The 12,803-nt window shown below is 44.6% G+C and overlaps 1 protein-coding gene across 1 annotated transcript; it reads left to right on the top strand.

Annotated features, from left to right (window-relative positions):
• The first annotated feature begins 9,433 nt into the window (after window positions 1-9,433).
• Window positions 9,434-11,698, top strand: lpar6a (lysophosphatidic acid receptor 6a). The gene has a single exon (XM_062552663.1). It carries the CDS (start codon window positions 10,526-10,528, stop codon window positions 11,678-11,680), a length of 1,155 nt encoding a protein of 384 aa, XP_062408647.1. The 5' UTR covers window positions 9,434-10,525; the 3' UTR covers window positions 11,681-11,698.
• Window positions 11,699-12,803: the final 1,105 nt, after the last annotated feature.

The following is a 12,803-nucleotide window of genomic DNA, read 5'->3' as shown; positions in this document are numbered from 1 at the left end:
TATGACCTGCAAGGCGATGTGACACGTGTCGTAGTATTATTGTATTACATAATTGTGCTTTATTGAAATATGCATTGAATGTACTTCTGTCCTCTGTCTTTAGCAAGGGTTTAGCTAGTGGGGGACTAAGACCTTAGACGACCTTGCTCTGTCAAACATTAACTCTCTGTGCACAACTGATAGCACTGTCCTGAGTTCAGTTGACCATGTTGTAGACATTATAGCAGGATGTCCATGTAGTTGAGCTTTCTAACCAACATGCCAATGAATCATCTTTTCCCGATACCTTAGTCTCTCCAAATCACAGCTAGCCATTGTAGGTTTAATGTAGCCACTGCATTCATAAGCTGCTGATTTATTTTATAACTGGGAAATGACAATGGGATAAACTGCTAATTTGCTTGCTTATTGTTTACATATGTATGTTTTTTTGTTTGTTTGGTTTTTTTTAAGGAAGGGGATAGAGGCTTTTTATAAATTGGCGCATTCATCCATACTTTTAGACCAATGCTAAGTAGCTGCAATGGTTTGTTTTGTCTGGGGGCCAGTCCAGTGTGATGCTGCTTAAGCTCCAAACCAGCTTCAGAGGGATTCTCCTCCACCATTTTTTCCTTTCCCCCCTTTCCTTGATTTTGTTCAACTGAAAAATTGCAATGGTTCAGTGGTGTTGCCACACCAATCAAATAGATGGAGTTGTAAAAGAGGTGACAAAAACTACTTGGCGATGTGCAACCAGCTCTAATGTATTTTCAGTGTGTAAATAAACGTCAGAGAACACAGCCTCCAGCCAGTCCTGATTTATTTGTCTGTGGAAGAGGAGACCGTAAAGACCCTTGCATTTTCTACGATGACAGGGCCAGGATAGTGTGTTTATCTTTGTGCGGTGTTTGGTGAATATTTACACAGCCACCTCAGCAGTACTTGCATCCATCACTGTGAAGAAAACATTAAGCAGTAATCGAATATTGAGTCAACATGCCCGTGTTTACATTGATATATTACCCTTGTCCCTGGTTGGAGGGAGGATATTGAAATCAAATCCATCTGTCTGTGTGTGTGCCTGTTTGTCTGTCCTGACATGAGAAGTACTCTGGTCCGGGTCCAATTTTTTAATTTAAGTATTGATACAAATAGGGAAAAACCTACAACCATCTGATTTAGGTTACTACCGAACTTTTCTCAGTTGATCCTTAGTACGTTTTTGTGTAGAATACATTACTGCTTGGGACATTTTTGTATCACCCACAGACAGTTAATGAGATAATTTGCATATTTTAATAAATTAGCAGATATAGATATATCTCTGACGTGTTGATTCATTGATAATTTGACTAAAGGTAGACAGATACATGTCTTCTGGCCTCAACATATTCAAATTTTATCAAATGGTTATAACAAAAGTGTTTACATCTAAATGGTTATTGTCAATGAATACATCTAAATGGTTATTGTCAATGAATTTTCAGTTCTTCATTGTAGGTTTTGCCCTTATACAGACCATTTCTCGCTCCTCCATATTTGCTGATCACAGTGCACTTGCTTTACCGACAGATCAAGTCAAAGATTTGCAGTCACTTGGTGAGTGTGTAATACGTCATCTGACCTGAAGAGGGCAGTGTCTAATTTGATCACAGCCCTCTTGCAGTAAGGCCTGTCTCGTTGGCAGTGTGAGAGGGGCTCACACTGCCAAGGTTAGGTCTTTTAGGTCTATGACTCCAACCTGGCTATCACCAGACCAAGCTCAGTCTGTTAAGAAGATTAGCCTGGGGAGTCTGCATAGTATTTTCTACTGCACAAGAGGCGTGATCAACAATACAACTTTTTACGCATTTGTTTAGTCCTTCAACCAAACAGACCAATGATCGGGTGGCCCAGGTGGATACGCTAGTCTTTGATTGGTCCCTGCAGATTTGTAACGGAAGTAGGATAGAATGTGGGAAAATGTGGAGGTTTCCATTGCATTTGGGTCAAACCACGGTTTTAACTCGATACAGCCTCGGCCTGCAATGAAGTGGGCTGGTAGAATGTTGGGTGGACAACATAGCAATTTGCAATTTCCCCAGAGTTGTTGTGGTCCGAACATTGAGATTCAGGAATATGATCCAGTGCAAGATGAGTCACGTGTACTTATGATCTCACACAAACCAACCTCAAGTTTATTGGAAACGTTAAAATCATGCGATTGGAACACCAGTTGCGGTGTACGGATGTGGTTGCCCTGCAAGTTGCCCCATGTATCGCTTCAGCATTGCACCATGACATTCGGTAGGCTACACCTCATGCTGAATCACAGGGTCAGTCCCTGCCCCGTCACTGCAAGGGCCTCATGCTTATACATCCTTATAACATTCATGTGGATCCTTGCTTTAGTATATTTCACTGTTCTTTTTAGTCGAGTGGATTTGTTATTTTATCATCCTCTTTACGTTGTGGTGTATGTTGTGTGGTGTCTTAAGCTACTGGGACCTTGAATTTCTCCTCGGGGATCAATAAAGTATCTATCTATCTATCTATCTATTAAGCAACACATTGAAAATGTCATTGAATTAATCATTTGGCTTAATCAGACTTGAAGTTGCAGTTGTTCAGTGTATCATAATGTTTTTAACTTGAATCATCCAATCAGAACATGTGACAACCGGTTATGTGGTTGTCCTGAAACACTGCTCAGATAACTTAAAGGGGAAATCCGGTGTTAAATGGGTTTTACATATAGCCTATGTTAAGTATGACCATAAGTTATCGGAATGTCGCCCAGAAAACAAGTGGAAAAGTTACTCGTAGTGTGTGTAAACTGTTTTCTAAATAGACCTTCGCACACTGATGTTGCCAATGCTGGCTAGGTTCGGAATGCTTCGGGTCAGGATGGGGTCACCCCTCATCCATGACTAGCTTATGATCATACTTATCTAAAACACCAGATTTGGCCTACCCTAGGCCTACCACCTTACCATGAATTTGAGCCCATGGTTTTTCTGTTATTTGGACCCTAACATTCTTCTTCTTGTCCAAATTCAAAGAGTAAGACAAAACTGATAATATTATGTTATCAGTTAATATTAAGTGAGTGGGTCCTGTCCCACCCTTATGTAATGGCTCCAAGTGCCATAATGTGCAAGTGTGCCATGAGTGAAGATGATCAAGTATTTTGGCCCCTTACTTTAGAATTTAAATTCTTTTTAAAGGAGTGGAGTTTTCTGGTGCTCTGTATCAAACAAGCATTCCTCGCTTTAATTTGATCACAGCTCTAGCAGTAAGCTTGAGACTGCTATGTGTAGAGCTGTGTGAACTGCACTTTGAAGTCTTTACAGAGACTTCACCCATGTCATACAGAACACTTCACACTTGTGCTCTCCCTTTAGGCATATTCATTCGTCTTTTTACTCCAAGTAGTTTATCTGACACAAACCTCACTGCAGAAATTCGCAGAAGATGGCAAACATTGCATGAATATTGCAACAGCCTGTGCTAGCTTTTGTGTGGTGTGAAACCATTTCAGATCATTCAGCATTTGTACATAAGCCCTATAAAGTGGTTTGCTTTGGAAAGCAACGGTGCTTGTCTTTTTCCTTTCTTAATCCACTTTCCCTGGCAGACAAACGTCCATTTTTATTTTCACAGCAAGTGACGTTATAACCAATAACCGGCAAGCTGTAGAAATAGTTTCAAAAACACCCTGTAGCAATAAGCAAAATGTTTTAAATCCTGCATAATCCTATAAACTGTCACCAATCTGCTTTGCCTGGTGTTCTGTTATGGAATTAAAGCAGGGGGCAGTGGCCTGTCAGTCTTGAAAAGAGTGTCTTAAAGAGTGATGCAAGTGGACACCTAAGGAAGTGATTGTGCCATGTTCACAATCTTTCTGTTGCTTTTGAAGTATTCTTTTCCAGTGCAAAAAAAGTTTTTTTTATTTATTTAAATTTTTTGCCATTATTTACACACTGTTTTGTAGGCTACTATTACAAATGAACAAATATATCACAAAAGAAACTGCCCCTTAATGTTGTTATCTTGCTGAAGATTATTTGATGTCAGTAAGTGTTAACTAAAACATTTGAAGTTTCATGGCTGTAAAGTGAATGTGTTGCAAAGTTTAAATATCTTTGGGTAAAAGAAATTCTCAGTGACCTCCAGACACCCCTGGCCCTAAGAGACACAAAAAAATGCTGTTAGATAAACAAGGACCTCAATAATCTTTTCACACCAACTTCCTCTCCCTGGACGACTTCATGGATGTGCACTCTTTCAGCACAGTTGGCCCCCAAAATAGCGTTTTTGGCAGCCCCATTGTGAGTTGGCATGAGGAAGCCTTTGACATGAAAAGACAGCGGTGGCGCCAAACCAGGAATCTCGATGGCCACTGCGAAACGACATCCCTCAAAAGAACACAAAGGACACTTGGAACACACACACACACACACACACACACACACACACACACACACACACACACACACACACACACACACACACACACACACACACACACACACACACACACACACACACACACAGAGTTCCCCTTGGTTTGTGTGATGCTTCCCAGCTTTCCTCTTTGCCAGGAATGGATGTCATTTTTGTTTGTTCCTCGCCTTGAGTGGTTTCACCCAAGGCCACAACCCCTGTTGTACAATAACTCCACCACCAAGCACTTCAAGGCCAAAAACATTAGATAGCAAAACAAGGCAACTGACACCAACACAACTTAATAGCGTCAGCAGTGAATAACCCGAGAATGCCGTATATAGGCTTATTGTTGTTGACTCTGACTCACCACCTTCTTACTATTGTTTGTGATACATTCAAGTGCATCAAAATGGCTAATTGTGCTGTAACAGTTTGGTCAGCCATTGGTGTATGCGTATGTGTGTGTGTGTGTGTGTGCGTGTGCGTGTGTGTGTGTGTGTGTGTGTGTGTGTGTGTGTGATGCGCCATCTTAATTTTCTCTGATTTCTTACACACAGAGTAACACAGGAGCTCGGTGGTTTTCCCCACGTTATCTAACCTGTCATCACAGCAGCGTTGCTCACAGCTGAGTTGTCTGTGGACAGCGCTGAGCCGAGAGCTAGCGGGGGGCTTGAGCAAGCCCCCACTGCTGTCTCTCATCAAGATGGAATGAGCTGGAATGGGGGGGGGGCAGGGGGGCTGTATTTGCGTGGGCCGGTGCGGGGGAGAGGCAGAGCTGCTGCTCCGCTGCCCCAGTGGGAGAGCCTTCGCCTGGGCTTGTGCGGGAGGAGCAAGGCCACCTTATGTGCCTGGGTCCAGGGCCTCTGTGATCTAACAACTGACAACACACAGTCCATCAGCATGCTGGTTAGCAAAAATGAGAGGCGCAGAGGGGAACTTTTTTTTGATAACACCACGGCTGCAGCTTTATCTTACTCCTCATAGCGTTGGTTTCCTTTTCTGCAATGCACAAACACTAAGTTATCGCCATCTGCACAAAGACTATCACCATTTATTCAGTGGATATGAGACATTATTGCATCATTTTCAAATTCGCCTATAGTTATTTGCTGAACAGATCAATCCAGAGTCCAAATGCCACAGATGAAAAGTATTAACCATGAGATGTTGGTGATTATTTTGGTGTTCTGATGACGGCAGCAAGTGCGCCAGAGGAAATGTATATCATGCACACACATCGGAAAAGTGATAGAGTAGGAAGGAAACACTCTTATTTTTTTAACACCTGCTACATGAGCAAGCTCTTATGTGCTCTTTCAAGATGGATGGCTTAGGTTTGATTTGTTGATAATGCAACAGTTGTAAGCAAGGCGTAAGCATTTGGTAGTGAGTAAGTGTCAGATCAATCTACAGATGATGAGGAAAGAGTCTCTTTTTATCTCTCTCACTCTGCTTCATTCATTATCAATTGATGCATCATTCATTACTCCAGTCAACATCATACATGTGGATTTTTTAGAGACACAAGGCCCTCATATTACACAACTAACCTCTGATGTCAATGAAGTACACAATTTGTCACCGGAAATGTGAAGTGATTGGAGTTGTGAAACCTTTACCTGCATATCTCCCTTCCTTTCCAGTTTTCATTGTGAAAATCATTTGGCAACTTTAACCATGCAATCGTACTGGTAGCAGTATTGGCAGTAGAAATTAAACATTGTGTTATTCTGACTCGTTATTGGATGAACAGTTTCGCATCAGGAGACATCTGGGCACATGTGGAGTCTAAAAGTGGTGTGTAGGAGTGTCTGTGCACTGTTGAGGGAACTGTTGAGCAACCACAGCTGTTGTTTCCTTGCAGCTGTCACCATACTTGCATGGCTTCCTTTTTACAAGCGCGCTGGAATCAAACAGCATACTGCACACATATTCAACCCCCATTATCCACCTCTGTTTCACATCAGTGTCATCCAAGAGCGGTGAGTTCTCCCTTTCTTTCTGGTCCCTCTGCTGATGTCTCTGAAACACACATTCGAAAAAACACAAGCAGGAATATGCTTGAAAACTCCCTTTTGGGTAATAGTGTTTCCAAAAAAAAAAGAGAGAGAGACTTGTGCCAGAGGAAGGCAGAGGGGCTGTAAAAAAAAATGGTGCCTTTAAAATTCCACACATTCTATGTTTGTCGGCGGTACCAGTGGACTGCCTGACCCTGGATGTTCCGGCCTTGGTGAGAAACGTAAACAGACCCTTAAAAACTTGAGCGAAGCAACTCGTTCTGGAGACGATCGCGCGGGTGGTGCCGATCGCACATCAGGAAGTGTTGATCTCATCCCTCCTGCCCCTGCATCCCCCCCCCCCCCCCTCTGCCCCTGTGTGCTGCACTGCATACACTTTGAAGATGGTGAAGAGTGGACGGAGTCACCAGAGAATCCTTCCTCCCCTCAGTGTCGGTGTCTCATATTTTCCTTTTGGTGGTTGGGTAAAGGTGTGGTCAGGCTGTGTTGTAGCAAGTGAGTGCTGCCAAGGTGATGAGTTCCTTTGTTAAGGAATGTGCTGTCACAGTGGTGCTTCCAATAAAGTATCTGATATGGATGCTTTTCTCTGGAAGACCCATTGATAGCACAATAGATGAACCGAACCACATCATTTTATCGGGTTTAGTATAATTGTCACCATCAGTCATCACCAGCCATTAAGTATTCTGTCTACAAGATGGGCTTAAGTGCTCGACTTTCTGCTTTTGGAATACACTTAGAGGGTAACCTTTTGCTCCAAAACGCTGTTATGATAAGAAGAATGTTCGGCTGCCCCAGCAGTGTGTGGTTTCTATCTGTGTCATGTAACAGGCAGAGATGTGTGTTGGCCTGCTCGGCTGGAGAGCAACTGTCTTGGCCTTGGTGTTTTGACAGCTTCCTGGAATTGTAGGAAACTTCAACAGTCCTGGGACATGAAAACCACATGTTTTTATTTAGTGGCCTATGTGAGACGCCTTTTTTCATGTGTTCGTGGAACATTTGCACTTGCTCGCGTGCAGAGGACAATGCCATAAGCTTTTTGGTGTTTTTGTGCGCCAGACAATAATGAAAAAAAAAAAAAAAGTATTTCCCTGACCTTGATGCTGTTTATCTTATGGGAAAACGAACAAGAGGGAAAACAATGGGTGAGCCGGCCTGAGGCTTTGCCTGTCTGTTGGATCACGTGAGCTGGCCTTAGACTTTGACTGTGTCTGTTGGCTCACGTGACATGTATTTGTTTATCTAATCTATGGCTCAACGGATTCGCTCCTGTAGTTTTTATGTCAAGGTAATAAAATGGTAATAGTCAACCCAGTGATGACAAATGACAATTATTTGTGAAAACAAATACAGCAAAAAAACAACCAACACCTCATATGCCTTACAGAAGGCCACAGCTAACGCACTAATCTGGAACGGTTAGTTTAGACTTAAGCTTAGCCTATAGGTTTTGGTGTGTGAGTCATTAGTCATTCAGTTACCACTGTTTGCAACGGACAACTCTGTAGAGATTTGTCATGGTGTCAAACAGCCCTGGGCAGAGACATGGAGCAAATCAAGTGCCATACCTGTTAAACTCTTCACTCCAGTCTAGCTAGAGAGGGTTAGTCACTTTCATGATCCATTACAGGTGACTCAGTAAGGGCGAAGAGGATGTGATGTTGCCACTCCATAAAAAAAAAATTGCGTGACAGTGTTGTGCAGGAAACCAATTGTGCCAATTCTAAGGATTTCTATAGTTCCTCTTTTTATCCACAGAAGTAACGTGGGTGTGTGTGTGTGTGTGTGTGTGTGTGTGTGTGTGTGTGTGTGTGTGAGAGAGAGAGAGAGAGAGAGAGAGAGAGGAGGGATAGCGGTAAAAGTTGTTGAAAGTAATGTTATAATGGCAACAGTGGGAGAAAAGATGTGAAAGATAATGAAAGTAATCAAGAAAGGCATGCTGTGACTTGTAGTCTCCAACTAGGGTGCCTCACTTCCTGTAGGTTCTTTGCATCTTCAAGCTAGGCTGGGTGGGGGTTCAGGGTGGAGACCGAGGTGGGAATCCAGGCGGGGAGGAGGATTGTCTGGGTGGCTCTTTGTACTTTGCTTTCATTTAGGCAGAAACAACACCGAAGGAGCCTCCACTTGTTACATGCCATTAATCCCCAAGCCAGGGCGAATCCACTTGAAAGCTGGAGGATTATCCATCCGAGTGAAGCCCTCTATTTTCACAGCTAGGCCTGCCAAATATCTCAAACGTCTGCTGGATCCATTTAAAGAGAATCTCTATCCCTGTGTGTGTGTGTGTGTGTGTATGTGTGTGTGTGTGTGTGTGTGTGTGTGTGTGTGTGTGTGTGTGTGTGTGTGTGTGTGTGTGTGTGTGTGTGTGTGTGTGTGTGTGTGTGTGTGTGTGTATGCATGCGTGCATGCGTGTGTGAGAGGAGAGTGTGTCAAGAGTGCATGGGAGAGAGGTATAATTATTTATTAGCCTGTGTCTGCGTTTTCGGGCTAAGCTCATTCATAACAATAGGCCTAATGTCTTTAAAAGTCTTCACACTAGAGGGTCCTTAAAATTAGGGGGTTTTGTTGAGCTGCCTATTTACACGTTTTTGTTGGGTGGGTGTGTGTTGCCAGCTCACTGGGCAATCTGAACAACTCCCAGTTAGGTGCTGTGTTTAGTAGGGCTTATGGTGTAAAATACTATTGTTGTTGAGTTTACTGGTTGAGACAGACCTACAGCAGACAGCATGCACACACGCAGGCACACAGAGAGAACATAACATAACTTTTAATGCTCTCACTCGTACTTTACTAGGTCTGAAGGGGGGAAAAACAAACAGCTTGTTGGACTCTTTAAGGGGGGTAGAACGACTCATTCCTTGCAGTGCTGACCACATGTTCCTTAACCGTCAGTGTGTGCAAACAAAAAAGAGAGGAGGGCACTCATAAAAGGCTTTGGGGAGGGGCTAGGCCGGCTTTTGAAAACATAGCAGTTCTTAAAACCTCTTCTGACCAGAGGCAAAGCCTGGGATGTGAGGCAGCCGTCCCTTTCTCTAACCACTTGGCGTCTCTCAAAATGTGCGAACACACACAAAGCCCCTGAGGCTGCGGAGACAGGCGGAGAAAGAGAGACAAGGGAGGGCGACCAGGAAGCCGACTGAAGAGAAAGCAGCGCGCGAGGGAGGGAGACGCTCACTCAAGACTGTCACACTCGGGACCACGTACGAGAGGTTTTTGTCTCGCTTGCTCGAAAGTGCACTAACTCGCATAACGGTGCTTTTTAAAACAAGCATCGTTTAAAATCGCACAGGTGCTACCAACCCTCAACGGATTTCCAATGCCACAACGGGATTTTTTTTCTCAAACAAAAAGGCACATCTGTGACACTTGGATAAGAAGCCTACAGAAAACCTCAGACAAAGAGCCCCCGCGAAGGTAAAGAAACTTACTGGGAAAAGTGTGTGGGCTATTTTTTTCTTTTCACCGTTAAGGACGATATTTAAAGTGGAATTTTAATTCGTCTAACTTGCGCACATAAACTTTTTTCTACCTTGTGGATGTATCCATCGGGAGGACCGCATTGACTGGGGCTAACGTGATTTCCTCTGGCTCGTAAGTCTCAGGAGCGAGTAGAGCTTTGATTTCTTAAGGCTCAGGGGCGTCTGGTGGGGTGTCTGTGCTGACGGCTAGAGCAGAGGGGGATAAAGTTGAAGAAGCTGGAGCCAGAGGCTGCTATCTCTTGGGAGGAGTTCTTTTACCATGACTTAAAGCAGCTCCCCGCAAGACGCATACATACACAACCCTGTGAAACTTTGGCAGAACATCGAAGAATGTACCATCCAGCATTTTGATTGTATGTAATCAGCCTATATAGACCCCACCCCACCCCACCTCAAGACATCAAAAAGAACTAATCAAAGACACTTCTGTTTTGTCCTAGAGCAGTGTTTGTCAGGAAATATTTGGTATATAAGTCGTTTGAAGGAGCCCCTTCTGTTTGTTGTCTCTTTCATGCTCTACTGACCATTCATGGTGGACCAGGGGTTGAGGGAAATCCTGTCATTGAGTAGCTGTTACATAACGGTCACCCCTCATCGCTGGTCCCCCTGTTTCTTTGAGACATGTCCAACAGCTCCCAGCTGATGGCCAACAACACCCTGTCATGGGGCAACAGCAGCACCACGCCGCCAACATGGTCGACGTGGGACATGACCAGCACGCCAGGTCCCACACCGTGCCCTAAGAATGACCTCTTCAAGTACCCACTGTACAGCACCGTGTTCAGCATCGTGTTTGTGGTGGGCCTCATCACCAACGTGGTGGCCATGTACATCTTCCTGTGCTCTCTGAAGCTGCGCAACGAGACCACCACGTACATGATGAACCTGGTGGTGTCGGACCTGCTGTTCGTGCTCACACTCCCGCTGCGGGTTTTCTACTTCATCCAGCGGGACTGGCCGTTTGGCGGGACGCTCTGCCAGCTGTCCGTCTCGCTCTTCTACACCAACATGTACGGCAGCATTTTCTTCCTCACCTGTATTAGCGTCGACCGCTTCCTGGCTATCGTGTATCCGTTCCGCTCTCGGGCGCTTCGCACCAAGCGCAATGCCCGGATCGTGTGTGCGGGCGTGTGGGTGCTAGTGCTGGCCGCGAGCCTGCCGACGGGATTTCTGCTGTCTCCCACGACCAAGAAGACCAGCCCCAGCGGCGACGGCGGCGCCGTCGGCCAGTTCTGCTTCGAGAACTTCTCGTCCAGCCAGTGGAAGTCGCACCTGTCCAAGGTCGTCATCTTCATCGAGACAGTGGGCTTCCTCATCCCACTGCTGCTGAACGTCTTCTGCTCGGTCATGGTCCTCCGGACGCTCCGCAAGCCCCAGGCTCTGGGCCGCGGCGGCAAGCTCAACAAGACCAAGATCTTGCGCATGATCGTTGTGCACCTCTGCATCTTTTGTTTCTGTTTCATCCCGTACAACGTCAACCTGGTCTTCTACTCACTGGTGCGAACAAAGACTCTGCAGGGCTGCCAGGTGGAGTCAGTGGTGAGGACCATATACCCGGTGGCGCTCTGCATCGCAGTGTCCAACTGCTGCTTCGACCCCATCGTCTACTACTTCACGTCGGAGACCATCCAGAACTCGATCAAGCGCAAGTCTCAGGTGAACCGTGGCTACGACGTCAAGTTCTCCGAGGCCATGCAGTCGGAGACCTCCACCAGCCTTCGTTTCAATCTGCAGACCCTCAAAGCGAAGGTCTTCAACAATGAGTCCAACGTGTAAAAGGCTTTTCATGTTGGGGTGGGGTGGGTTTGGGGGGGGGGGTGAGGATACGGGGAGTGAGCGTTTGTGGAGAAGGACAGGTGCTGTGCAAGTGAGCACTCAAAGGCCCCGAGAGACCTATCAAACATGTGCTTGGGTGCGGATATGTGGAGAGGAGAGTTTCAAAGTTCTCAGTCCAGACAGACAAAGAAACCACTTCATGATGCACCAATACTTGTACACATTCATGGATATGCTATCCGTATATACCCCCCGTTTTTCGGATGTGAGAAAGGAGCAAATGGAATGCTTATACTCCTCTCAACTGGAACTTAAACTGAACACTGGAGACTATGTAAAAAAAAAAATATATAAATATGTGTATATATACAAAAAATGTGTGTGTAGAAATGTATTTGAGTCGGTCTTGTGAAAGTGAAAGCTAACATACAACTATTATTTAATTTCACATTAAACCATGTAATTCATTGCTCAATGCTGTTTCTGGCTACTGATCCTCTCCTGTAGGTCACTAATGACAGAGAGGTATGTGGCTTAAGCTCCATGCTACTGTAACCATTAAACCAGAGCTATTACGGGCACTTAATGTTGGAATTCACATTATATTGCACTGACATTTAATGTCTATGACCAATGCCACTCTGTATTTCTTCGAGAAGCCATTAACAGGCCAAATAAAGCAAAATGTGTCATAAAGGCATTTTCTAACAGTAATATGTTTTGCTATGTGGCATGCTTTGGCACAGACAGTTTTGGAAATGTTTGAAATTGTTTGTTCTCTCAGAGAACAGCTCTGATCCCCTGCTGGTCTTCTTTTTTATTTATTTTTTCTTTTTTTTATCCAAGACTGTGTGAATTCGCAGCAGCACGAACTATACACAGTTGACTGACACAAAAATACATTTCAGGTGGACAGGTTAGCAAGGTGGTGTGAAAGGAGACTGCAGATTCCTCTTCACTTCACTGTGAGGAGTGTCTGTCTCCTGGCTTCAGAGGCGATCCCTTCCACTCAGCAGTATAATCCACTTCCAGTACCTTCGAGCACCAGGGGCAGGAAATACTTGAAAGACTGAGAGGATGTCACTTATTTTTACAGTGTTTCAAATAGAAGAAGTCATATGTG

Source organism: Sardina pilchardus, chromosome 13 (genome assembly GCF_963854185.1).
Source record: "Sardina pilchardus chromosome 13, fSarPil1.1, whole genome shotgun sequence".
Classification (NCBI taxonomy): Eukaryota; Metazoa; Chordata; class Actinopteri; order Clupeiformes; family Clupeidae; genus Sardina; species Sardina pilchardus.
This window is presented reverse-complemented; position numbering and strand designations above follow the sequence as displayed.